General features: G+C 39.7%; 1 protein-coding gene across 20 annotated transcripts in view; it reads right to left on the bottom strand.

The window, feature by feature from the left end:
• The window catches only part of SPECC1L (sperm antigen with calponin homology and coiled-coil domains 1 like), a 130,172-nt gene that overhangs the window by 41,625 nt on the left and 62,636 nt on the right, over positions 1-25,911 (bottom strand). For all 20 annotated transcript variants that reach the window (XM_072723355.1, XM_072723364.1, XM_072723375.1 and 17 more), the window contains 5 exons: positions 24,250-24,323; positions 22,950-23,125; positions 18,599-18,762; positions 14,045-14,136; positions 8,947-9,037 (listed from right to left, as the gene is read on the bottom strand). In XM_072723355.1, coding sequence (XP_072579456.1) covers positions 8,947-9,037; positions 14,045-14,136; positions 18,599-18,762; positions 22,950-23,125; positions 24,250-24,323 — 597 coding nt within the window. The remainder of the gene's footprint in view (positions 1-8,946; positions 9,038-14,044; positions 14,137-18,598; positions 18,763-22,949; positions 23,126-24,249; positions 24,324-25,911) is intronic.

Below are 25,911 nucleotides of genomic sequence, written 5' to 3'. Positions count from 1 at the left end.
ACACTGGGAAGAATGAAAGAACACAGGTAATTTCCCAGATTATGGCTATAGGCATGAGTACAGGCTCCGGGTAAGGCCATACAGGGGGGCTGGTAGGAAGCCCACAGCTTTACTGCTTTGAGAAGCAGAAGACAGATCTCAGGACAAACAAAACTGTTGAAAAGGGAGAAGAGCAGGGTGACAGCAGAAAGAATCACAAATTCTGTATATAGACTGCCCAAATCTCTCACTGACCTCTGAAAACTACAAGCACTCAGATTCCAAGGAGCTGAATTAAGGGCAAAATAACTCAACAGGTATTTAAGATGAAGAAAAAGAGGTGGGATGGAGTTTGAGGCGAGCCAAGGTAACTGCTGGCTATCAAAAACCAATTTTCTGCAGAGGAACAAAACAGAAAACAATCTCTACAACATGTGATTCACACCAGCCAGAATCCAATTCAAAACTACTAGACATACAAAGAAAGACAAAAAAAGCAACCCAGAGTCAAAACAAATAGAAACCTACCCAAAGATGACCCATGTTGGAATGAATGAGCAAAAGAGAATTTTAAAGATGCTTAAATAAGCAAATGAGACGTCTCAGCTGAAAGAGTTGCAAGAGTGTGAAAAGGGCACTCCCTGAGATGCAATATGTAAAGGCAGCCAAAAGCTGAACTTGGAGTGGACACTGAGAACACTCATTCCAAACACCAGCCCTCTCTAAACACAAGGATCAGTGGAACAGTCGGAAGTCTTCTGTGCACTAAGGAGCAGAGCAACTTAATAAACTGCTGTGCACTAAGGAGGAGAGCAACTTAATAAACTGAAATCCAGCTCAGCTCCTGAACAGATCAAATCAAAATCCCACACTAAACACCTACCGGAAGGAGGGGCCCATGTCAAGACATAAAGCCAATCTACTACTCTCTACAAGATGTTCAGCTTTCAACAAAGGCATCCAAAATACACAAAAAGCAAGGAAAAAACAGTATATTGAGTTCACCATGTCAAGGCACAAAGTAATCAATAAAACCAGACTCAGACATGGCAGAGATGTAGGGCCTTTAAAAGTCTATGATGAATATGTTAGCCTCTGATAGAAATAGTAGACAGACATACAAGATTAATTAGGCTTTCCTATTTGATCTCTGCTTAGAGTTTCCACCTCTCTGCTGAAATTAGACAAATAAAACTGTGAGAACCACGTCTCTGATTCTCAACTGAAGGCAAATTTGCCAATATGCCATTGTCTTCAGGCATTTTTCATTGTCATACCTGGGGCAGTAAGGTGCTTACCATCTAGTGGGTAAAGGCCAGGGAGGCTGCTGAACACCCTACAATGCACAGAACACAATGAATTTTACTAAGATACAAATTTTTTTTTTAAAAAGTCAACCAGAATTGGGGGATGAGGGGATGAAATGCAGACGGGACAAAATTAATCTAATTGTATTACAAAAGCACGATATAACCATACTGAGAGAGCAGTGAAAAAGGGGGCTGACTTAAGTAGAAAAAAGGTGTTTTGACAGGATACTTTAAGGGTAAACACAAAATGAATTGTACTCACTGTATTCCCTAGATCTGCTTTTCACAGGGGTATGGTATAGCAACTTTGAAACTACTAGGTATGTATAGGAGGTTCAACAAATAAGTTAGTATATCATAGACAATGAGAGCTGGGCTTCCATTGTCAGGAGAAAAAAGATACAAATAAGGAACGGGAAAAGGTCAGAACGCACCCTTTGGTGCTGACCCAGAGTCAGAGGCATCTGCATAGTCATGGGTTTTCATAGATATAGAAATAACACTTACTTGTGTGTATGTATGCATGCGCTGGTATACATACAAAGTTTTCCTAGCTTTATCCAGAGAAGGAATGGAGGCAGTGAAACCTCAGGAGCAATGAGCATCTAGCACTCAGATCTTGTTTTCTAAATACTATTCTCTAATAAAAGTAACCAAGGCTCTTTGGAGAAGTGGTTGATTCTAGATCTGGTGCAGGAAAAAGAACAAATCTGGATCACCTTGTGGGTACCTAAAAGTAAGAAAGTGCTTTTGGAGGGTAGGGGGGTGCATCAAAAGAGCAAAGAGTCAAATGTGAAAGAGTTCCAAATGGCTCCCAGGCTGGAATAATTTGAGCAACAAAGAAAGTAATAGTAGGAGATTACAACCCAAAGAATAAAATAAATACCCACGGGCTTATACTAATACAAGTAAATGTTATAAATAAACAGTAAGTATAATAATATAAATAATTTCCCACAGAAAGAATGAGAAAACAGAAAATCACTGGTACGGAACACCACAGTAATAACTCCTGCAGGCAAAATACACAAACAGATGCTAAAATCAGTGAGAGAAAGTGTAAAGAGGAATAGGATATTTATTAATTACTAGTAGACAATCATTTTAACCAAGTGATCACGGCCCAACATGGCCAGTAATAATATGTATTGACTCATGTGCCCCTGATATGGTACCTGAGAAGGGCACCTCACTTCTGACACAGCTGTTTTCCCAAAAGCCCATAACCTCAACCCAACCAAGGGAAAATACCACAAAAACGCATAGTGAGAGATATTCTAAAAAAGTAACTGGCCAGTATTTTTCAAAAGTGTCAAAGTCACGAAGGCAGAGACTGATAAACCGGTAGGGGCTTTAGTAGGCAGTAAGACAACTAAAAGCCAAGTGGGGCCCAGGATTTGATCCTGGAATTTAAAAAAGACATCAGTAGAAAACCTGGTGAAATCCAAACAATGTCTGTAGTTCAGTTAATGGTATGTTAACAATGTTTGTTTGTTTGTTTGTTTTAATTATTTATTTATTTATTTATGATAGTCACAGAGAGAGAGAGAGGCAGAGACACAGGCAGAGGGAGAAGCAGGCTCCATGCACCGGGAGCCCGACGTGGGATTCGATCCTGGGTCTCCAGGATCGTGCCCTGGGCCAAAGGCAGGCGCCAAACCGCTGCGCCACCCAGGGATCCCTGTTAACAATGTTTGTGATTTCTTATTTTTGTAACTGCCCTATGGCTGTGTAGGATGTTCATGTAAGGGAAGCTAGGGAAAGGTGTAAGAGGGCACTTTAATATTTTTGCAACTCTTCTGTAAGACTGAACTTACCTCAAGAGTTTAAAGACTGAGAGAGCACCTTAAATAAATATTGCAATGCATGCTCAAGTGCATCAACTGCGATTTACCTTGAGAAGCATTTAAAAAAACTAGATGGACTGAAAGAATAGAGGGATGGATAAACATGGTTAACTCAAATACAGCAAAATGCTATAGTATCTAAACAGTAGGATGTGGATACCCACCATAAAGTTTCTTCCAACTTTCCTTTATGTTTGAAAGTTTCAGTAATAGTATGTTGGGAAAAAAATAGGAGCTTAGATACTCTAGTTTATCAAGACAAATATCAAAACCACAGAGAAAAAAAGGAAAGGGTTAGGGAGAGGGGAAGGTTTAGAAGTGAACGGGTAGACATTCATTAGACTATAAATACAAAAGAGTAGGATTTCTATCTGAATTTCTCCTAGGAATTTCCCCACTAGGGTGGGATCTAGGGCTGGGCTAGAATTTGACTTAGATCTGCCCTCTGGAGAATGAAAATTGCTGTGAAACTTTTTAAATAGAAAGCTATTTTTCTTTTACTTAACTTAGGCTATAACATTTAACAAAGATTTGGCTTTCTAGTGAAACCTTCTTTATATCACATTATATGCACCTAATATTACCATAAACCAATGTCTTCAAAATACTGTGTTTTTAAAACTTTTTACATCTCTAGTCTCAAGTAATACAATTTAGATGATAAGAATATGAATTTATTTTTTTTTAAAGATTTCACTTATTTATTTGAGAAAGAACGAGCAGTTCGGTGTGTGTGGGGGGGATGGTAAGCAGGAAGAGAGGGCAGAGGGAAAAGGGGGAGAAGAAGCAGACTCCCACTGAGCAGGGAGCCTGACTCGGGGCTCGATCCCAGGACCCTATGATCATGACCTGAGCTGAAGGCAGAGGCTTACCCATCTGAGCCACCCAGGTGCCCCAAGAGTATGAATTTCTTTACAAAACATAAATACACTTGAATTAATCAACTTTCTCAGATAACCAAGTGTCTGAGCCACAACACAAATAGGACAAAGTCACCCTAAAACAGGGCAAAAACCCAGGCTCACCAACCATCTGCAACATCCAGCTGAGGTCTCTGCTTAACACTCTACTCTGGACCCTATAAGATCACACTGTGCAAGGGATCAGTAAAGACTTTTTCAATCACCTGTATCCATGTAGCTAGCAGGCAGATCTATCCTTTCCTGTTTATTAGGTCACAAAAACTAATTCATATCCTATCTACAAAGCGTCAGGGAGGTGGCACAATCATGACCCTAAGCCAATAATACCAACAAAAGAGCATCTGATCAGTTCATTTATAGTAAGATTCCTCTGCTCTGAAATATTTTCCTGTAACTGACATATAAAGCATGATGCTAAAATAGAACAAAAAACCCCTATGCCTATTATAATATACTTAACTGGAAAAAACACCAAATTCTCTCATTTAAGTGTATAACAAAAGGCAGCCCCTTTTAAATTTTCAGTAATGAAGCCACTGTAACTTTCAAAATAAAAATTATAGACTCTTCCTCAATTAACGCCATGGTAAAAGAAACAATCAAGGAAGCATTTTCAGAGAAGGCCTGAAAATCCTACTCTCTTTTCACAGTTTAGATAACCATGATGGTTTTTTCCAACCAAGAATCACTTGGTTGTTCTTAGTTACATAAGTTGTTTCTTTCTCTAATGACTGTTTAAAATAAAAAAATCACACTATCAACAAATTCTCAGACAAAAATTCACTTAAGTGTTTCCTGCTCTCTCCTGTATTTGCACTGCTTCAGCGAAGACCCACGAAGGCATAATGGACTGAAGTAGAGAAGCAGACCAGCATTAACACACCCCCAAGAGCATTATCATTTGGTACATTACCAGATAAGAAAACAAGGGGAGCCAGGGAAAGGTTTCATTCAGCAGAGCCCCAGAAAAAACATTTACTGTGTCAAAAACCTGTCACACTGATCTTCCACACTTCCAATCCATACCCACAAAACCAAGGTAATAGGAAAAATTAAATAGTAATCTTTGCCCAGTTTCCCCAATTTGTCCTTTTTAAAGAATTACTTGGGATGCTTCTGAAAATGAAGTTTCTAAGCTCCCTTTCCTAGAGTCTTTGGCAATAGACCTGAGGTGAAGCCCAGGATTCCCTATTTTAAGAAATGACTCAGTTAAGTCTTATCGACAGGTAAATTGAGAAACGCTGCTGGTGCTCACTTTCCTCAGTAAACCTTGTCTTGCTGTAAGCCGATCAAGAAGAGTCTGGAAGGTAGCTCTGAAAGGGGAGAAGGCTCGGAGTCATTTCTCACTGGAGCATGGGGCATCCCTACCATCCTCAGAAGCCAACTGGGGCCTGAGGACTCAGTTTTATCTGATCTCTCCAGTCAGGGGTCTCTCCCACAGAGCTGTCACAGGCCCAAAGTTATATATACTCTCAAAGGCTATGGCATCCTGGCTCCAACTGTACTTGGTGCTGACTACAGATCAAAAGGTTGACTTGATAGAACAGGGGAACACACAATAGGCATCTGAGTGGGGTTACTCCTTGGCTTCCATTTTTGTCCTCGGTGCCTACAGCCTTAATATGTCCAAAACGTAATGAGTGATGATGCTTTCTCACAACCACTTGTCAGCAGCTAAGCAAAATCCTAAACACCTTGGTGGCCTTGCAATGAACTAAAATCTTGTGTTTGGACAATAGAGAGCCATCCTTCTCTGCTACTTGTGCTACTAAGAAGTTCACACTTCTTATATTAACAGTAATAAAATCTAACGGTGAGCATTTACTGTGGACTAAAATCTGTGCTAAGCCCTTTACATGCTTTAACTTGCACTTCATTCACTCATCTCATAATTTATTATCAAGAGCCCAGCACGACGACAGCTGCTAAGATACCTCAGTGAATCAGATAGACATAAATCCCTGAATTCATGGACTAGGGAGGCAGACAATAAAAGTTATAGACAAGTAAACTATGCAGTATCCCCCAAGGGATAAGTACTTAAAGTTTTTTAAAGGGGAGAGGGGTCCAGGAAAGGGGCATGGGGGGAGAGTTGGTTGACAATTTTAACTATGGCACTCACCAGCCAAGGGGGACGAGAGCAGAACCTTGAAGGAGGGCCAGAGTGAGCCGTGTGGACATTTGATAGAGAACTCCAGCAGAAGAAGCACCAGTGCAAGGCTCCCTGGTCGGGAGAGTGCCAGAATGCCCAGGGAACATAAGGAAGCCTGTGTGGCTCGGCAGAGTGACCAGGACAGAAACATGATGAGGCCAGAGAGGTAACCAAGGCCATGCTGGGAGGGCTGCAGGCCACTAAGAGAACTCTAGCTTTTCCTCTGAGAGAAACAGGGAGCTGGGGGAAGGTTTGAATAGAATGAAGTGTTCCAACTTCTATTTTTCAGGATTATGATGACTGTAGGGTTAATAGATCGTGAGAGGGGTTAGGAATCTTTGGCAGAAACCAGGTGAGAGATGATGGTGTCTTGACCAAGGAGGTGGTGGCAGAGGGAAGAGCAATGTTTGGACTCTGGATGAAGAGCCAATGGAGTTTCCTGAATAACAAAAGAGTTCTGTAACTTTGTGAGCTGACAGATGGTAACTATACTTACTGTGGTGATAATTTTGCAACATGTATAAAAATGTGGATCATTGTGTTGTGTGCCTGGAATTAATATAATGTTACATGTTGTTTACATTTCAACTAAAAAATTGATTCGATTGGGGTGCCTGGGTAGATCAGTCAGTTAAGCTTTTGACTCTTGATCTCAGCTCAAGTCCTAATCTCAGGGTCATGGGTTCAGGTCCTATGTTGGGCTCCACGCTGGGCATGGAGCCTACTTATCACACACACACACACACACACACACACACACACACACTGATTTGATCATGGGGGGAAAAAAACCCCAAAAATTTGCAGTATAAGGTCTAAGATAAAGAAGGGAGTTTAGGATGATTCCAAGGTTTCTGGAAGATAAAACTGCCATTAACTGAGATGGAGAAGACAAATTACAGGTAGGACAAGTTTAGAAAATGCAGAAATCTTCTGGACACACTCAGTCTGAGATAATTCGACATCCAGATGGAGCTGTCGAGTAGGCCACTGTGTATATGAGTCTACAGGAGAGAAAGAGGCTAGAGATATCAGTTTGGCAATAACAGTTAAAGCCATGAGAAAGAATATAGTAACAGAGTGAGTGCAGACAGAGAAGGGAGGTCCTGGGACTGAGCTCAGAGGTACACCACCATTTACAGGTCAGGAATGGGGATCAAGCCCAGGAGATGGAGGAACAGCCAGGGAGGGATGGAGAATACACAGAGTGTGGCTTTGTGGCAATCGAGATGAAAACATCCCAGAAGAGGGAGTGTTCAACAGGGCCACATGCTGCCTATAGTTCACAGCAGACAAGGACTGAGAGCTAGATTAGCACACAACATCACTGATAACCTCCATCAGAAGCATCTCTGGTGGAATGGTGGGGGTAAGAGTCTGACTGCAGGGTTTAAGACCTGGGAAGAGAGGGATTTAAGAAGTTTGTGACTATTTCCAATTCACAGGCGAGGAGACAGTCTCAAGGGACAGGACGTACGAGGTCAGTGATATACACACCCGACACATACATAATCCTTAATGGATCCATCTGGGAAGCAAGAGAGGGAATGCAGTCAAGATTTAAAGAGAGACTTGACACCTTCCACTATTTTTTCCTTTAACAAGAGCACCTTCTGAGGGGAGAAAAGACCTCAAGTCATGAATGACAAATGTTCTAGAACCAAGAAGTAGGGGTAGAAGGCAAGACCCTGTGCAGGGAAGGTAGCAGCAGCACTGTCTTGTGTACCATTATCCCTCAATGTATACACTCATCTGAGTATGAGGTATACCTGTGAATGGCAGGTAAGGGGCCAGTCCCACTGCCAAACTGAATACCTCTTACACAGGTGCTCCCTGGAGCCCACAGAACATCCTCTAGGTTATTTAAGGGACTAATTCTCATAAGTCTGCTTATTTCTTCCCCATACCCGCTAAAACCTCGCAGTCACACACATCAAGGCTAACTGCCATAACCAAAAAAATGCACAGAGCAACACAAGGAGGTGACCAGTCTACATCAACTGAGAGGAGCCCCAGGCTCCTGAGGGGCATACATTTCTTTTAACCACGTCCACACCTACCCCAAATTAAGCGTGCACTTCACAGCCCCATGCCCCAATGCCACAAACCATTTTTCTAGTGTACTTCAGCACCATGCAGGAAGAGGCAATATGGAGTCAGAGAAGGAACTCTGACCTTGAAAGGGAGGAGACATGGGTTCTGGTGCTGGCTGGCTCTACCACAAAAGCTGTGTGAAAATGGCCAAGCCCCTTTTATAAGTACGTAAAAGAATGGACCTCATCTGTACTTCGTGTTTCAGAGTTCCGGTGTCCTCTTATGGACAATAATACAGAGTACAGAGGTTAAAAGAATGGGCTTTGGAGTCAGGCTGCCTGGGTCTACTGTTCATTAACTATTTTATTTAACTTTCTAAAATCTCATTTTTAGTATCTATAAGATGTGGGATAACAGTACATACCCCATGAAGAACTATGAAAATAAAGTGCCTAGTAATGGTGTGCACTCTCCACTACCTATCATAATAGTATGAGAAAGCTGTCTTCCAAGATGCATTCAATAACTAACTCCCTATCTGCAAAAAAGACATATTATTAGTAAGCTTCTGATAAAGATGTATACCAGATCAGCTGAAGTCATGTCAAGAACAAAGAAAATCACAATTTAGTTAGTAAAAAAAGCCAGAAGATTCAAAAAATTAATAGCAGAAGTGAAATACGGTGACATATGAGGTATACCTTGAACAGGGATCTCCCCATAGTTTGGTCTCTTATCTGACAGCGCTGTCAGAGGTTTGGATGTAGATATAGGTCCACTTATGGAATGTCTCTGAAATCATAAGATACACAGTGTCAATGTTAGGATAAATCTAGAGCTGGGACCCACAAATAAAGTCAGTGTTGCAGAGAGTAATATTTAGTTATGAATCTGCATCATTCTTTCCATACTATTATAGTAAGACTAAAACACACACACACACACACACACAGAGGGATATAATGTGATCAATATATATTTTAAAAATTCATACAGAAATATCCCCCTGTGCCCATTACTCAGTTCTCCCCAACGGTAACGTTTATACCACACTATCACAACTAGGATACTGACACTGATACAGTCAAGACACAGAACAAGGATGGCCCTTTAATAATTACACCTTCCCCCCCCTTTCCCAATTCCAGAGCACTGACCCCTGGCAACCACTGGTATTCTGAGTGTGATCTCATTATTTTGTTTAAAGAGAATTCTTGGGACACCTGGGTGGCTCAGTCAGTTGAGCATCTGCCTTTGGCTCGGATCATAATCTCAGGGGTCCTGGGATCAAGCCCTGCCTTGGGCTCCCTGCACAGTGGGGAGCCTGTTTCTCCCTCTCCCTCTGCCTGCCACTCTGCCTGCTTGTGCTGTCTGTGAGAAAGAAAAAAGAAAAGAATATAAAAGAAAATAATTTGAAAAAAAGAGAATTCTTAACTATTATGCACCAATTGGTGAAATACGGAAGTGTTCCTACTAAAAGGGACCCAGTACAACCTATCATCTAATTCAGTGCCACTACGATGGCTTTGCCACTGGCTTCCTCATCTCCGGTCGGATACATGCATCCTCTGCATGCAGCCACAAGTATCTGCCACAAATACTTAAAATCTCTCAGTTCCTTGGCTTCATCTCCTGCCACCTCTATGTAATGTTCAAATACCACTAAACTATTCACTTCCACACAGACCATGGTGTTTACCATCACTGTCCTTTCTGTCACGCTTATTTTCCCAGCTTTTCCCTAGCCCTTTTTTATCTAGTGAACCTCGAACTACTCATTTCATATTCCCAGCAAAAAAGTGCAAGGTTCGGCCTCTTCATATCCTTACCAACACTTAAAGACTGCCTTTAATTTTAGCCATCCTAAAAGGTACATAGTGGGATCTTACTGTGAATCTAATTTTTCCTTCCCCAGCAACTAATGATGTTGAGCATCTTTTCATGTGTTTACTGGCCATTTGTGCATCTTCTCCTAGGAAGGGGCTTTTAGGGGTGCCGGGGTGGCTCAGTCAGTTAAGTGTCTGCCTTCAGCTGGGGTCATGATCCCAGGGTCCTGGGATTGAATCCCACATCATGAGGGGGTCCCCCTTCTCATTGGGGAGCCTGCTTCTCTCTCTCTGCCCCTCCCCCTGCTTGTGCTCTCTTATTTTCCCTCAAACAGATTAAAAAAAAAATCTTAAAAAAAAATGAAAAACTCTAAAAATCTTTTTGTTTACTATTTATTGGTTTGTCTTCAATCAAGAAGATGAAGACATCTTCTTGGAATACAGTGTTTTGACAGATAAGTGTACTGTGATTATATTCTTCTGAGTCTAGAACTTATCTTTCATTTTCTTAATGTCTCTCAGAGAAGTTTCAAATTTTGATGCCCATTTATTAATTTTCTTTCATGGCTCCTTTTTTTTGTGTCCTAAATAGAAATCTTGGCCTTCTTGAATGATTTTCTCTAATGTTTTCATCTAGAAGTTCTGTAATTTCAGCTTTCCCATGTAGGTCTACAATTAATTTTTATAAATGCCATTACATAACAGTGTGGTTACCTCAACCATTATTTTTTTTTCCATATGGATTCTAGCTATTCCAGAATCCTTTGTTGGAAAGGCAACCTCTCTCCCATTGAATTACCCTGGCACCTCTACTGAAAATCCATTTACCTATTTTCTGGATTTTCTATATAATCCACTGGTATGATGTCTACATTGAAACTTACATCAGTAAGTGCAGCTGCTGGTACTCTGGCTATTTGTGGGATGGGGAGCTTATCAGCTTAATGAAGATTTCATATAAACAAACATAAATAAATAAACTTCGTCATTACCCTACTGCCTTGATTACTCTAAGTGCCTAAATCAGGTAGTATACATCCTCCAAAGTTGTTTCCTTTTGTATCCCCCAATGTTTCGGATATTCACGATCCTTTGCATTTCTACACAAATTTAAAATTGTATTATCAATTTCTACAAAATAGCATGCAAGACTGTCACTGGGATTGTGTTGAATCTACAGATCAATGTGAGGGAGAGCTGTAAGATAATAATATTGAGTCTTCCAGTCCATGAATATATCTCTCCATTTATTACTTCTTTAATTTCTCTCAGCAATATTTTATACTTTCCGTTATACAGATACTGCACAGCATTTTATTAAATATACTGCTAATTATTTCGATTTTCAATTATTCACTGGAGTGACTAGATCTAAGAGAGAGCAAGAAGAATCCTCAAGACAGAAGCTAATCTTTTTATAACCCTACCTGGTGACATTCCACCCCTTTTCCCATACTCTATTCATCAGAAGTGAATCACAAAGTCCAGCCAACACTCAAGAGGAGTGGATTCCATAAGAGTGTGACTTCTAGGAAGTGAAAGTCACTGAGAAGCATTTCAGAGGCTGAGTACCCCAGTTACTTATGGATCTCCTTGGCCCTTTGGAGGTTAATTTTTAAGGTCTTTTAGGGCAGGTCTAGCATCTATTTACCTGTGAGCTGCAATGCAGTTCTACTTTATAGTGTGGCCCTAAGGGGTCTCAAAGGAATACTCCAAGTATTCCAAGATTTCTCCATGGTGACCAGCAGGAACTCAAACGATTCCCTGCCCTGTACCAACTATGGGAGGAAGTGTTTACCTGACAGCTCCCTGGTAACTCTTCTTTCCTGAGAAACTGTTTTGACTTAGCCTTGTGGGGGTTCACCCTGTGCCCGTGCAGACTGGCATTCAAGCAAAGACTCACAGGATGCCTTTGCAGAGGCCCTTCCTGTGTGTAGTTCCCTCCTCCCAGGTCCTCTGCCCTGAAGGTTCTAGCACTCTCATTCTTCCTGAACAATGATCTGTGTCTCTTCAGACCCATCTAGTTCCCCCTTCCTGGCCCCATCTAGCTTCATCCCCTACTGCACCACCATGTGGAACCTCCCAACAGGAAAAGCAAGGGCCCAGCAGGACTTTCCCCATTTTTTAACTTTTACTCAAAAACCACTGTCTCCTACTGCCTGTTGTACATGTCTGAATATAATTGCTTCCTATAATTTGGCCAGCTTTTGAGCTGCCTGAGGTGGCAGGGTAATCCAGCCTGTCACTCCCTCACCACCAGCAGTAGAATTCCCACTCAGGGAGTTTTGAAAAACTAACAATCCCAATCTTAGGCCCTATTCCCTACAGATTCTCGTTCACTAGGATGAAGCCTGGGAATCCATGTGTTTAAAACCTCTCCCACATGGTTTTTACGCACAATTAGGTTTGAGAAGCATTGTGCTAATAACTAACCAAGTACTAAAAAGCTACTGAATGTGACTTATAATTGTTAACTTTTTTCAAGTTAGATGAGATTTTTCACCTACTATCTTTACAAAGATATACAAAGTCATGCTTTCAATATTAAACTTAACCAACAAATACCACTTAAGGAAATTTCACCTTATTTGAAGTTTATATTTTACATCTTGGGGTCTACAGAAAAAGTTTGATTAATAGTGAGCCTATAAAAAGCACTAAATCTATAGTGGGATTGGAATTCCCTTGCCTTCCTTGTAAATTAAGAGCATTAAACACCTTCTGTACACATGCAAATGCAGAACCATTAATTTGTAAATTACAAATGCAGAAGGACTGTACTTTTACCCTAAACTGCACACAGGAAAAAGTTAAAAAGTAAAAAAAAAAAAAAAAAAGGTTAAACAAAACACAAAAACCCCCCAACAGATTCACTTGTAAAATACATGGCCACTAGTTAACAAAGCACAAAAATCTCCACTCAAAAATAAAATGCCCCCAAACCCTATTTTAGTTTTAGGGAAGAGGTGTGGCCAAGACTACCCTGTATCAAAGAGTACTAGGTTTAAGGCCATTTTTTCTTTGGCTACTCTCACTTACATGGAAAAACTCTACCACAGCCACTGTTTCCAAAAGCACCTGACCAACAAGGGCACAGTGAGAGGGCCTCATGAGCACGACAGAGCAATAGCCTTCTGTCTTGTTCTGGTCTACATTTCCACAGTGACCAGAAGAGCGACCTCAGAGATTTGTTGAAATGGACCAGCAATGCCCTTGTGCTAGACTGCTAAAAAAATGGCCCATATTGAACCTTCTGCAGAACCTTTCCACTCTGAATCTGGACTAGCGTTATGACGTGGTTGGAGCTTGAGACACCACACCACGAAGGAACCACATGGAGAGAGTGGCCCAGCCATCCCTGCTGAGCCCAGCCCCCAGTCCACCCTATGGCTAAGTGCAGCTGCAAGAGTGAGCCCACACAATCAGCAAAGAACTGCCTAGTCAACACAGAAATGTGAAAATTTCTGTTCTAAACCACTAAGCTGTGAAGTGATATGTTAGGTAGTGGAGGGTGACACATGCCAACTACATACTCTGATGGTGCCTGAAGCCACACTGCCCAGGTTCAAATCCCATTTTACCACTTCTTCATTATATGACCCTCAGCAAGTTGCTTAATCTTTCTCGGCCTCAGTTGCCACATGTGAAAACTAGTGGTAAGAATAGTACCTGATACAATAGAACTGTTGTGAGGATTAAATAAATTCACATCATAAAGCATTTGGAAGAGTGTAGAACACATAGCAAGTGCTCAATACTTGTTAGCTATCATTATTACTAGAGACTTTCAAAAGACTAATAACACAATGGACATTTTCATAATTTATTTCAATTAAGGATATTTACATGATTTTACAACCCTAACTACATTCCTCACAAGGTGTGCCCCCCTAACGTAAGTGCAAAGGACTTTTTGGAAGACAGACTTCCAGATGCTGAGGACCCCACAACCTCTACAGTAACAGACACTTACCTGCATAGGTGAGACAGCTGCAGCAGGAGGGGTTTTCATTGGACTTGGACTTAAAGGCGTGCGAGGAATTGCGGCTGCAGTAGGGTTTGGTACTACAGAAATAAACAAACATTGAATGTATCATGGTAGAGTGGAAACTTTCATAACTGGTCTCCCGTAAAGGATCCCCCAGACCATTCAATGCTCAGGCTCCCCTGGAAACTGTTCTGACTGATGCCTAGCATCTATGGCACACTCACAGCTGTGCCTGGCAGGTGATGCTTCTCCTGCCACTAGGTGGACTCTCTGTTCCTTAGAATAGTTGTGTTGATTCCCAACCTGATTATGCCAGTCATTTCATTTTTGCCATTTCATTAATTTAGGTAGTTAAAGAGCTCCACAAGCCAATGAAATATAAGTTCAAAAAACTCAAGAGGAGTATTTCTGTAACCGCATCAGGTGAGAAGCCTAGCCCACGGTCGGTGTGCATTCCACGAAGGAACACTGGAAAATAAAAACAAACAAAAAATGAAGGAACACTGGGCTCCCATTCATCTTTTCTCATCTCTTCCTATGGGGTTCATCACTTTACTTCGCAAGTACTTTCTGGTTTGCATTTAATGCATAGATGTACAATTATTCGCTCGCTCCTCCGTATCCCTCTTTAAACTATGCAAAAGTAAGATCCATAATTTATTTACTTCCAGATACTTGGGCTTGGCACAGATTTTGGTAGAGGGTGCATAAAAAATGGTTATTTGTTTGAAGCTAAATTAAAATCAAAATGGGACACAAAGACAAAATCAGGCATGTCACACAGTGGGGAAAAGATGAAGAAGTAGATCATGGTGGACCTTTTTATGCAACCAAGTACTTATATTTAATTTGCTATTTTTATTTTTTTTTATTTTTTATTTTTTTATTTATGATAGTCACACACACAGAGAGAGAGGCAGAGGGAGAAGCAGGCTCCATGCACCGGGAGCCCGATGTGGGATTCGATCCCAGGTCTCCAGGATCGCGCCCCGGGCCAAAGACAGGCGCCAAACCGCTGCGCCACCCAGGGATCCCAATTTGCTATTTTTAGATGCATTCTTTTATTGAAATAATATTCACATAATAGGGGCGCCTAGGTGGCTCAGTCGGTTAAGGGTCTGCCTTCAGCTCAGGTCATGATCCCAGCCAGGGTCCTGGGATTGAGCACCGCATTGGGCTCCCTGCTCAATGGGCAGTCTGCTTCTTTCTCTCCACTGTTTGTGGTGTTTTATGCGTTTTCTCTCTCTCAAAAAGATAAAATCTTAAAAAAAAAAAAAAACTCACATAGTAGAAAGTAAATAATTTTAAAATGTACATAGTTCAATGGCATCTAGTACATTCACAATATTGTACACCCATCATCACTTCTACCTAGTTCCAAAATATTCCAGTATCTGTTAGGCAATCATTCTCCATTTATCTCTTCCTCAGTCCCTGGCAACAGCCAAACTGCTTTCTGTCTCTATGCATAGACTTACCTATTTTCCATACTTCATATAAATGGGATCTTATAACACACAGCCTTTTGTGTCTGGCTGCTTTTACTTAGCATGTCTTACACATGGTAGTATACATCAGTACTTCTTTCATTCCTTCCTATGTCTGAATAATATTCCATCAGATGGATATACCATATTCTGTTTAACCTTTCACTGGTTGATGGACATCTGGGCTGTTTCCACATTTTGGCTATTGTGAATGATGCTATCATGAACACTCACGTACAACTATTTGAAGACTTCTGTTAACTTCTTTTGTGTATATAATTTAGCAGTGGGACTGCTGAGTCATTTAGATATATCTTGTAAAATACTGTTTTTTAAAAAAGATCAGAATAGAGTAGATTTATCTTTTTGCATTAAAGCTCATTTCATTAATATTCTGAATAACTACATGACTTTAAATTTAGTAAAGCACTCCATTATCATTTCATTTTAGAAGCATAGATTTTTGTGAGCCTTTCTTTCATTTTATCCCATCATATTACCCAGAGGTAGCCATTAACAATAGTTCCAAGTGCATCATCTTTCTTGTACTTTTAATGCAAAAATCTATGTACTTAAAAAACAAAATGAGATCACACTATATAATACTGGTCTACAACTTATTACAAAGGACTGCAGTACTTTATACATCAGTACTTCGAAATCTACCTCAACCTTATTAAAAAATGCACGGTATTCTATTGTACTAATGGGTCATAACTGACTTATTAATGTTTTTAATGGGCACTTGAGCAACATCTAGGTTTTCAAGCAATCCTACACTGAAAACTTTCTGTGTATATCTGTATCTATATGTATATCTATATATCTTTATAAACTTGTGCCTGTATGATGTATAAGAACTTCAGGATCTATGAATATGGCATTTTAAATTGGAAGTTACTGTCTTCCAAAATATCTGTATCAATAGTGTAAGTATGTGACTTTTGATCTGATTTTAAGCCAAAGAAAACTAATTTGTGTGTAGTCTCAGAATACAGATTATAGAAACTCTACTATTATTTAAGTGAATTAGAATAAAGCCTGTCATGAACTTTAAAGAATTTTTATTTTTATTTATTTATTTATTTATTTATTTATTTATTTATTTATTTTTTACTTTAAAGAATTTTTAAAAGAATAACTTTTAAGACACATTACATTCAGTTATTCTTCTGAAAAAAAAATTTTTTTTTAAGGATTTATTTATTTGAGAGAGACAGTTAAGCTAATTCTGCACTGAGTGTGGAGTCCAACCCGAGGCTTAATCTCATGATCCTGAGATCATGACCTGAGCGAAAACCAAGAGTCGGATACTTAATTAACTACCTCACCCACGTGCCCCTCCACTTTTAAAAGATTTTTTACAAAGATTTATTGAAAAAAAAAAAAAAAAAAAAAAAAAGAGGGCAGGCCGGGTGGCTCAGTGGTTTAGCGCCACCTTCGGCCCAGGGTGTGATCCTGGAGACTGGGGATCGATGGAGACCGGGGATCGAGTCCCACATCCCGCTCCCTGAATGGAGCCTGCTTCTCCCTTTGCCTGTGTCTCTGCCTCTCTCTCTCTCTCTCTGTCTCTCATGAATAAATAAATAAATTTAAAAAATAAAAAAAATAAAAAATAAATTAAAGAAAAAAGATATTTATCTGAAAGGGAAAGAAAGCAATCTCCCGCTGAGTGCAGAGCCCGATGCAGGGCTCAATCCCATGACCCATAAGATCATGACCTGAGCCAAAAACAAGAGTCAAATGTTTAACCGACTGAGCCACCCAGGTAACCCAAGATTTTATTTTTTTAAGTATTCTCTACATCTAACGTGGAGCTCACTCACAACCTCAGGATTGAGAGTCATGTGCTCTACCAACTGAGCCAGATGGATGCCTCCATTTAGTTTTTTTTAAAAACGACATCCCTGACAGAACATGAGAGACTCCTAACTCTGGGAAACGAACTAGGGGTGGTGGAAGGGGATGTGGGTGGGGGGTGGGGTGACTCGGTAACAGGCACTGAGGGGAGCACTTGATGGGATGAGCACTGGGTGTTATTCTATATATTGGCAAATTGAACACCAATAAAGAATAAATTTATAAAAAAACAACAACAAAAAAACGACAACCCTTTCCCTTTCCCAAAGCTGAGGGGGTTGAAGAGATAAAAAGGAGCCAGTCACTTGAAGGTGGTAAGAGTGAGCTTCCAGGTAGAGAAGATATGAAGCCTGTACGATATGAGCCCTGGTCTGTTTTGGGACCTAAAGTCTAGTGTGGTGGGAGTAGAAGAAGGGCAGCGGAAGAGTGGCTCAACTGCGGTAAAAGGAAGGCAGGGTCAGATTATGCAGGCATCTGGGGATCTGAATTTCATTGTAACTATAATAAAGCAATTAAAGGAGTTTAAGCAAAAGATCTTTCTGTCATGAAATGAAATGGAGAGACTAATTAGGAGGTCACTGAAATTAGAAGCTGATGGTGGCTTGTACTAGCAGTTGATTGTGTGCTAGAGATAGAAGCAGACAGAGCAAAGATGTGCATGCTGGAGGCTAGATCCACATGACCTGTTAATGGATTAGATGTGGAGGTGAGAAAAGAAGAAGGATTTAAGGGAGACGGAAGATTCCTGAATCTCTGATTTAAGTAACTGGGCAGGAACACAGGGGAAGCCTGAAGCTCAGGGATAGGAGTGCAGTTTTGGACATAAGACATCTGGGAGATACCTGAGTGTCAATTGGATTTATACACCTACAGGAGTTCAGGGGAGGGAAAGGACTGAATTCATACATTTGGAGTTTTCAGGCATTTCTTTTAGAAGACACTCAAAGCCCCAGAACTACATGAAGACATTTCTGTGAGAGGCAAGGCACCAAGTCTGAGAGCAAGATCCTATGAAGCTGAATAGATCCCAAGTCTCCTAAAATTCACCTGATAGTAAGACTAAGTCATTAATGCTACATGAAATTTGATAAGGCTCAGAGAGTAAGATGGTAAAGAATACCAAACCAGATCAGAGAACAGATGGTAAGTGAATGACAACTGCCTACCTTTAGCATAAGATATAAGAAATTACCTTGTGATGCACTGTCAAATGACTTGATGAGGGTTTTCACCGTAGGGGTTGGCTCAGAGGAAGTTGAGGACCTTCTACTCAGTCCCATCCCTTGCCTTAAGGCTGCCAAATCTCTTTCAACAGCATTCATGTAGTTGTATACCCGGCCCCGCTCCTCCTCTTGCCTGAAAACGATAGTGAAATCAGGCATTTTACACATATACTAGCAAATACACATTTTCACCTCCCTACTGAAAAGCATTAAAAAGTATCACTTTTAAAAAAGACAATATCAGTAGAAGCTGAGTAAATTACCTAGTCTAATATTCTCATTTGTTTCATAAGTTCCAGGAAATGATATTAAAATTTTTATATCAGGTTGTACTAAATAGGCTTAAAAGTAACCATCAGAATCCATTTTCATCTGAGTAAGTGTAAGGTGAGGACATCGGTAATCAATTAGCAGTAAAATGGAAAGTGGACTAGCCAAAAAGATCCTGACAGAACTGTGGATCTTGAGGTTCTGTCCTGCTCTAAGGAGTCTGGAAATTCACCAGTATATGGATTATTTATACTGGCCCTATCTAATATGCCATGCACAGATATGGAAATACAAAAGAAATGAAATCAAAGCTCATATTCTTTAAAAAAAAAAAAAAAAACCCTGCTGTAGTCTCCAAATAGAATTTCTACAAAGGAAAAAAAAAAATCTGGGCCCGTATTAGTAACATGAGTCTCCGAGATGCTCAGTGTGATGGATCATGAGTCATCTAAAAAAATCAATTACATTTTATTTCTGGCCAACTCTAATTCACTGAGCTGACTAACACATCAGTTTTTATCTGGAACGAGATTTCAGTTGCAGAGTTTGTACATGTCATATAACCATCAAGTAAGTTTATAGGGGGACAAAATTAAGCCAGTCCTTGGGAAGATGGTAGCTATTTGGTAGCTATTTGACTCTTCTGACAGTTTTTTTTTTTTTTTTCCTCCAGATCTACCATAAGGTCTCATGCTTAGAAGTTTTAACAAAGACTCTTTAACAGTGATTATCAGACCTTTTTGGCCTTGGAGCCCTTTTCCACTCTTTTTTTTTTTTTTTTAAGATTTTATTTATTTGAAAAAGAGTGACCAAGAGACAGAGCATGAACAGGGGCAGAGGGAGAGGGATAAGTGAACTGCCCGCTGAGCAGGGAGACCGACCAGGGGCTTGATCCTAGGACCCCAGGACTATGACCTGAGCCAAAAGCAGCTACTTAATCAACTTAGCCACCTCCCAGCCTTTCCACTCTTAAAAATTACTCAAGATCCCAAAAAGCTTTTCTTTATGTAGCCTATGTCTACTGACATTTATCATAATGGAAATTTAAACTAAGACATATTTAAAATACTTAATTCATCTAAAAACAAAAATAAACCCAGGACTTATCAGTACAAAATATTTTTATGAAAAATAATTATTTTCCCAAACCAAAAAAAAAGGAAGAAGAGGAAGTAGTAGTAGAAGAACAGCAGCGTTTTTACACTTTTGCATATCTCTTTAATGTCTGGCTTAATAGAATACTGTTAGATTCTCATTTCTTCTATATTCAATCTATTCTGAGGTTAAAAAAAAAAAGAACAAGGCTAACAGATACACAGCAGTTGAAAAAGAAAAGACTGTTTTAATGATCTTAAATAATTGTGGCTTTTTAGACAACCGAGGCCATTTTCCTTGATACTATACCAAAACGTAGTAAGTGGTAATTACTTAAAAGTTAGTTGCAATGTGGAATTTGAAACCAAATAAATAAACTTTTCCTACTCTGTCCATTAAAAATCCTCTAGTCTATCTTCTACTTGAAATGGATCTTTTACTGACATGTGACTGTGTAACATTATGCATTAGTCATACTGAAAATATTGGTTTACTGAGTTACACGAATTTTCCAAATGTTGACATCTGTCATTATATGATTTATTATTTAAAAGTCACATTTGTTAATAACACCAATGATCTCATCAGGAAACTCTTTAAATATACAAAGCTACCAAGTTTGTGATGGCAGATACAAGTTTTCTAAAATCCTAACATTGACTTGAAAGCCCACATTTTAGCACTGGCAACAAATACAGTCAGTTGTTTTCCTTTCCTTTCCCTAAGAGTGACAGTCTCTCTTAATTCATTTTTAAGGAATATCCACCAAATAGCAAAGTCTATATATCTATCGTTTGTTAGTCAGAAAACAGCTTAAACTAAAATAACCACAGAGCGCTCTCCTTGAGACAACCTCATGCCTGGATATATAATAATACAGCGGAAGTGCTTTATGTATACTTCTCATTCATCACAAGGAATGCTAAACAGAGGGACGCCTGTGACTCAGTGGTTGAGCATCTGCCTTCTGCTCAGGGTATGATCCCAGAGTCCCAGGATCGAGTCCCACAACGGGCTCCCTGCATTGGAGCCTGCTTCTCCTCCCTCTGCCTATGTCTCTGCCTCTGTCTCTCATGAATAAATAAATAAAATCTTTAAAAAAAATTTTAGAAAAAGGAATGCTAAAAAGAGTATATATACTCAAGGACCAAGTTTAGTAAAATTAATTTACTGCTTCATCAAGGATATCTTTAGGACCTGATGGAATGATTCTTCAAGAGAAGAATCTCACTCAGGTTACCTTTAGAATGAAACATTTCCAGGGGTGCCTGGGTGGCACAGTCAGTTAAGCATCCAACTCTCGGTTTTGGCTCAGGTTGTGATCTCAGGGTCCTGAGATCGAGCTCCCAAATGGGCTCCCGCGCTTAGCACAGAGTCTATTTGAGATTCTTCCTTCCCCTCCTTCTGCCCCTCCCTGCCGAGCACTCTCTCTCCCAAATAATCAGTTTTTAAAAAGAATGAAATATTTCTGATACACCATTCCTTTAACAGTATACGGGAAAAAAGGTAATGTAACATATGAGTCTTTTACCAAGTGGAGAAACAATAATCTTCCACTGCATTCCATGTTCTACTTAAGGAAGCCAAAGAAAAATGTTTGTTTATTTTTTAAAGATTTTATTTATTTATTCATGGAGACAGAGAGAGAGAGAGAGATAAAGAGAGAGAGAGAGAGAGAGAGGCAGAGACACAGGCAGAGGGAGAAGCAGGCTCCACGCAGAGAGCCCAGTGTGGGACTTGATCCCAGGACTCCAGAATCACACCCTGAGCCAAAGGCAGACACTTAATCGCTGAGCCACCCAGGCGTCCCTGAAAAATGGTTTAGTAATACTTTTCTCTGGGCCATACACTAGAGCTAGGCAACAATAAAACACAATAACTTTCCAACAATATCCTGTTTTAAGTGGGCTCCACACCCAGCACGGAGGCTTGAACTCATGACCCTGAGATCAAGAGTCAGACGCCCAACTGACTGAGCCACCCAGGCACCCCAAAAATATTTTTCTAAAATTTTTCCTATGTCTATCTAAGAATTAGTTAAAGTGGTGAATAATCAAATACTTTTTTTATAAAGTTAACTCTATGCCCAACTTGGGGCCCCAACTCATGACCCCAAGAGTAAGTCATATGCTCTACTGACTCAGCCAGTCACGTGCCCCTGAATAACTAAATTCTCAATAATAACTTCAACACAAAAACTACTCCCCACTACTCATTAGATGGAATCTCATTGAGGAACTCAGAGCATATCACAAATGTCATCTCAATGATTTCTGTTAGATGGGAAAAAGTATTACTATGGAGATTCAGAGTGTTGTAAGTATAAAACAAGTGAAAACTCCTCAAAGTGAGTAATGAAGAAAAACTCACTTCACATTCTTTACTTGGGTCTCTAATAATATTAGTTATTAATGTATACTTATCATTGCCCTGGTCACTGTGCAGAGAGATCTCCTTTAAGCCTTATAGTAACACTATAAAGCAGGTAGTACGGTCTCCATTAATGATAAGCAAAATGAGGCTTTGGGAAGTTAAGGGTCCTAACCAAGATCACACAGCTAATAAGAGGCAGAACTAGATAGGAGTCAAGCCTGTCTGCCTCCACAGTACTCATTCTTAATCAGAGACTATCAATCTAAAGAAAAGTAACAGCTGGAGTGTGGTGATACAGGAAAGGAGGGAACTAGAAGGTACCTTGTGCCAGGGACCATTCGGCCGTTTCCCCCTCCCCCGAACTGTTAATTATGGATACTGACAACAACTCTGAAAGATCCATATAGACTGCTATTTTACAGGTGTCATAAAACGAGGCCAGAAAAGCTGAACTTCCACTAGGATCCACACTCACACTAAGAGTCAAATTTCACATTCTTTCCATAATACCACATCATAAAATTGGGATTTTAAGTGTTCTCTATTAAAATATAAGTACACAACTGGTTTTTCAAAACATACTTGCGTGACTTTATTTCCTCCAATTCTTTTGTGAGTTTTTCATTTTTTTCTTGAGCCTCATGTAACCGGCGCTTCAGATCACCAATCTCCTCTTGGGCTTCAGATTTAATGTCATTTGCAATGACCACAGCAGTCTGGAGATCAGCTTGAAACTGCCGCCATTCTGCAGATTCTTCCTACATTAAAAAACTAAATTTTTATTTCCAAAAGAGAGCAATACTTACTTAAAAATAATAAAATTTGTTTATGATTGGACTGTAATGCACTGTCCCAAATAATGATTAATTTCTTTTAAATCCCAGAGAATTGCTATTATTATTTCTAACAGGTAACAGGTAATACAATTATTAGTAGTGAAGTTGTTCTTAATGAGGAAGAGACTTTCTGTTGATCTGCCTGCTGAGGCATCAAGCACCAGAGTGCTCAATCAATATTAATGACAATAATGTCAAGCCTCTCTTCCTTATGCAAGTTTGTAAGTCTAATGAAAATAAACACATCATTCAAAATTTATAGCACTTTACCTCTGAAAAGCTGAAGAAAGTAGATAATGGTGTGTGAACCATACTGTGAGATTTTATGCTGAAAAACTATAAATATCTTGACATCAAAAACTACCAGGAAAAAAAAAATCAAAAGTAAAGGAAAAGGAAGAGGAAGCCAGAAGAAAAACACTCAACTCAAACTAGGCAGACAAAATCATACAAAGAGAGGAGCTAAGAACTGTTCGGTCTGCCGCTTCCCACAGCCATGAAGGATGAGGGTGTGGCTAGGTGGGCAAGCCTCCCTAGGGCATCACCTCCACCAGAGCCACAGCTAGTCCTAGGCCCGGCATCTGTCACCTCAAAGCAATTTTCAGACACCCTTCATACAGCCTGAGTAACTGAGGCATGACCCAAACTTGATGAGCTTTTCCCACCTATGCATCAGAGTGGCACTGCTGTCAGCAAGCTGATCAAATTCATAGAAGACAAAAAACCCAGATGAAAACAGTTTGGTTTGAGACACTTTCCAATCAAGAGCAAATAATTTTTCTTTCCAAAATAAAACATTTGCTTCCTAAGTCCATCCTTTTAAAATTACCACTCATAAATTACTCGTAGATTCTTCTATTTAGAATCCAGCACTAATCCCAATTTGAAATGATGGCATTTGCTTTCTGTCCAAAGCCCAGTGGGATCAGTGTTTTTAACTGTATCTGAAGCTTAAGATGAATCCTAACATGGTCAAGGACTACACTGTATTCAACTTTCAGAAACCTAGGTATTCTAATGAGATAATACATGAGGATTTATCCTACCCGAAGTCTCCTGTGGAGTGTCTTGATTTCCCTTTCCATGTCATGTTTTTGGTCCTGGAGTTTTTTAACTGTATCTGAAAACAGCACAGAAGTTTAAATATTTATTCTTAAAGCTGTGTTCCAAGGATTAATATAAAGGAAGGAGGTATTTAAGTATGACATTCAAAAAAAAAAAGGTCATCCTGCGCAAAGACCTTTTAATACAAAACTTAAAAAGAAAAAAGGATGTTCAATCCAAATATTAACCAACATTACTTTCTAAGGAAAATATCAAGTTTTTTTTTTTTAATATCAAGTTTAAATCACAATTTCTGGATTGCTTCCTTCCTCAATGTCTTAATTATGAAACAAAAAGTTAAGTAAAATCAATTGTTAAGAACATATACATTTTTGGCTCATAACCAATCAAAATAACACTGATTTCTATTAAAATGTGAACTTCTAATCAAAAGGGTTATTAAACTAAACTCATTATGAAAGCATAACTTTCTTTACACACTGGAATAAATTCCAGAAAATTAGTGAATTAGCAAAATTTTTATAAGCTTAGTTATCCTGGGGAGCAATTTACATTAATTCTATGAAAAGTCTTTTTCTAAAGTAAGTGATATATTCATAAAGTAAATCAACATTTCTCAAATTATTTCTTGCATAATATGAATTTTCCTCAAACAATTCCACTGTCACTGTAAACATTTAGTGAGTACCACTAATATGCAAAGTACCGGTCTAGACAGAGTGGGAATGCAAACACGAAGGCACAGTCAGGGGCAGCCCAGGTGGCTCAGCAGTTTAGCGCCACCTGTGGCCCAGGGCCTGATCCTGGAGACCTGGGATAGAATCCGGCGTTAGGCTCCCTGCATGGAGCCTGCTTCTCCCTCTGCCTGTGTCTCTGATGAATAAATAAATATCTTTTTTTAAAAAAGGCACAGTCAGGCCCAGTGACCCTAGAACCAGAAATACATGGGAAGTCACATTCTATTTGGAGGTTCTGTTCAAAAGTCCATGCTTAAGAGGAAATGCTTTAGGAGGTGCCCACTGGTAACTGCCACCCAGTAAATTTATCACAGTTGGTTACTTTGACAGCTTAGGGACTAAGCATTTTCTTTTGGTCTAAGCACCAGAAAAGGCACTGACATCTGGTGACAAATATTCTGACTTTACCTGCCACCTTCTACTCTAGCAGAGCCCTATCCTTTCTGTGTTCCAACTCTGTGACTGTTGCTGCCAACACTTATATTTCTTTACACATCTGTCTTTACCACTAGACTGAAAACAGACTTCATTCATTTCTGTGGTTCTTATTCTTCCCTCTTTCTCGAACTCTACATCTATGGCCACATTATCACTGCTTTTAAAAGAGCATTCTTCCGTACTCAGGCTATGTCTTATTAATTCACTTAAATAGAAAGGAAAGGAAGCTGGCAGCCAGTGGACATATTTAGGCAGAATAAAGTACACTGAAGTGTCTCTAGGGAATTTGACTTAAACTTCATGAACCATAACTGTATTTCCACTTTGTAACATAAAGTATTAAAAATGACAACAGGCTTTTCCTCCTTGGAAACAAAGGAGTCTCTACGCATGCTCTTGTTTTGAAGCCTAGCTTAACAAAACTGCCATTTGGCCCAATTAGCGATCATATGAATGGGCAATGTTAGT

Source organism: Vulpes vulpes, chromosome 10 (genome assembly GCF_048418805.1).
Source record: "Vulpes vulpes isolate BD-2025 chromosome 10, VulVul3, whole genome shotgun sequence".
NCBI lineage: Eukaryota > Metazoa > Chordata > Mammalia > Carnivora > Canidae > Vulpes > Vulpes vulpes.
The sequence above is the reverse complement of the archived record's forward strand: the minus strand, read 5'-3'. Positions and strand labels throughout refer to the sequence as shown.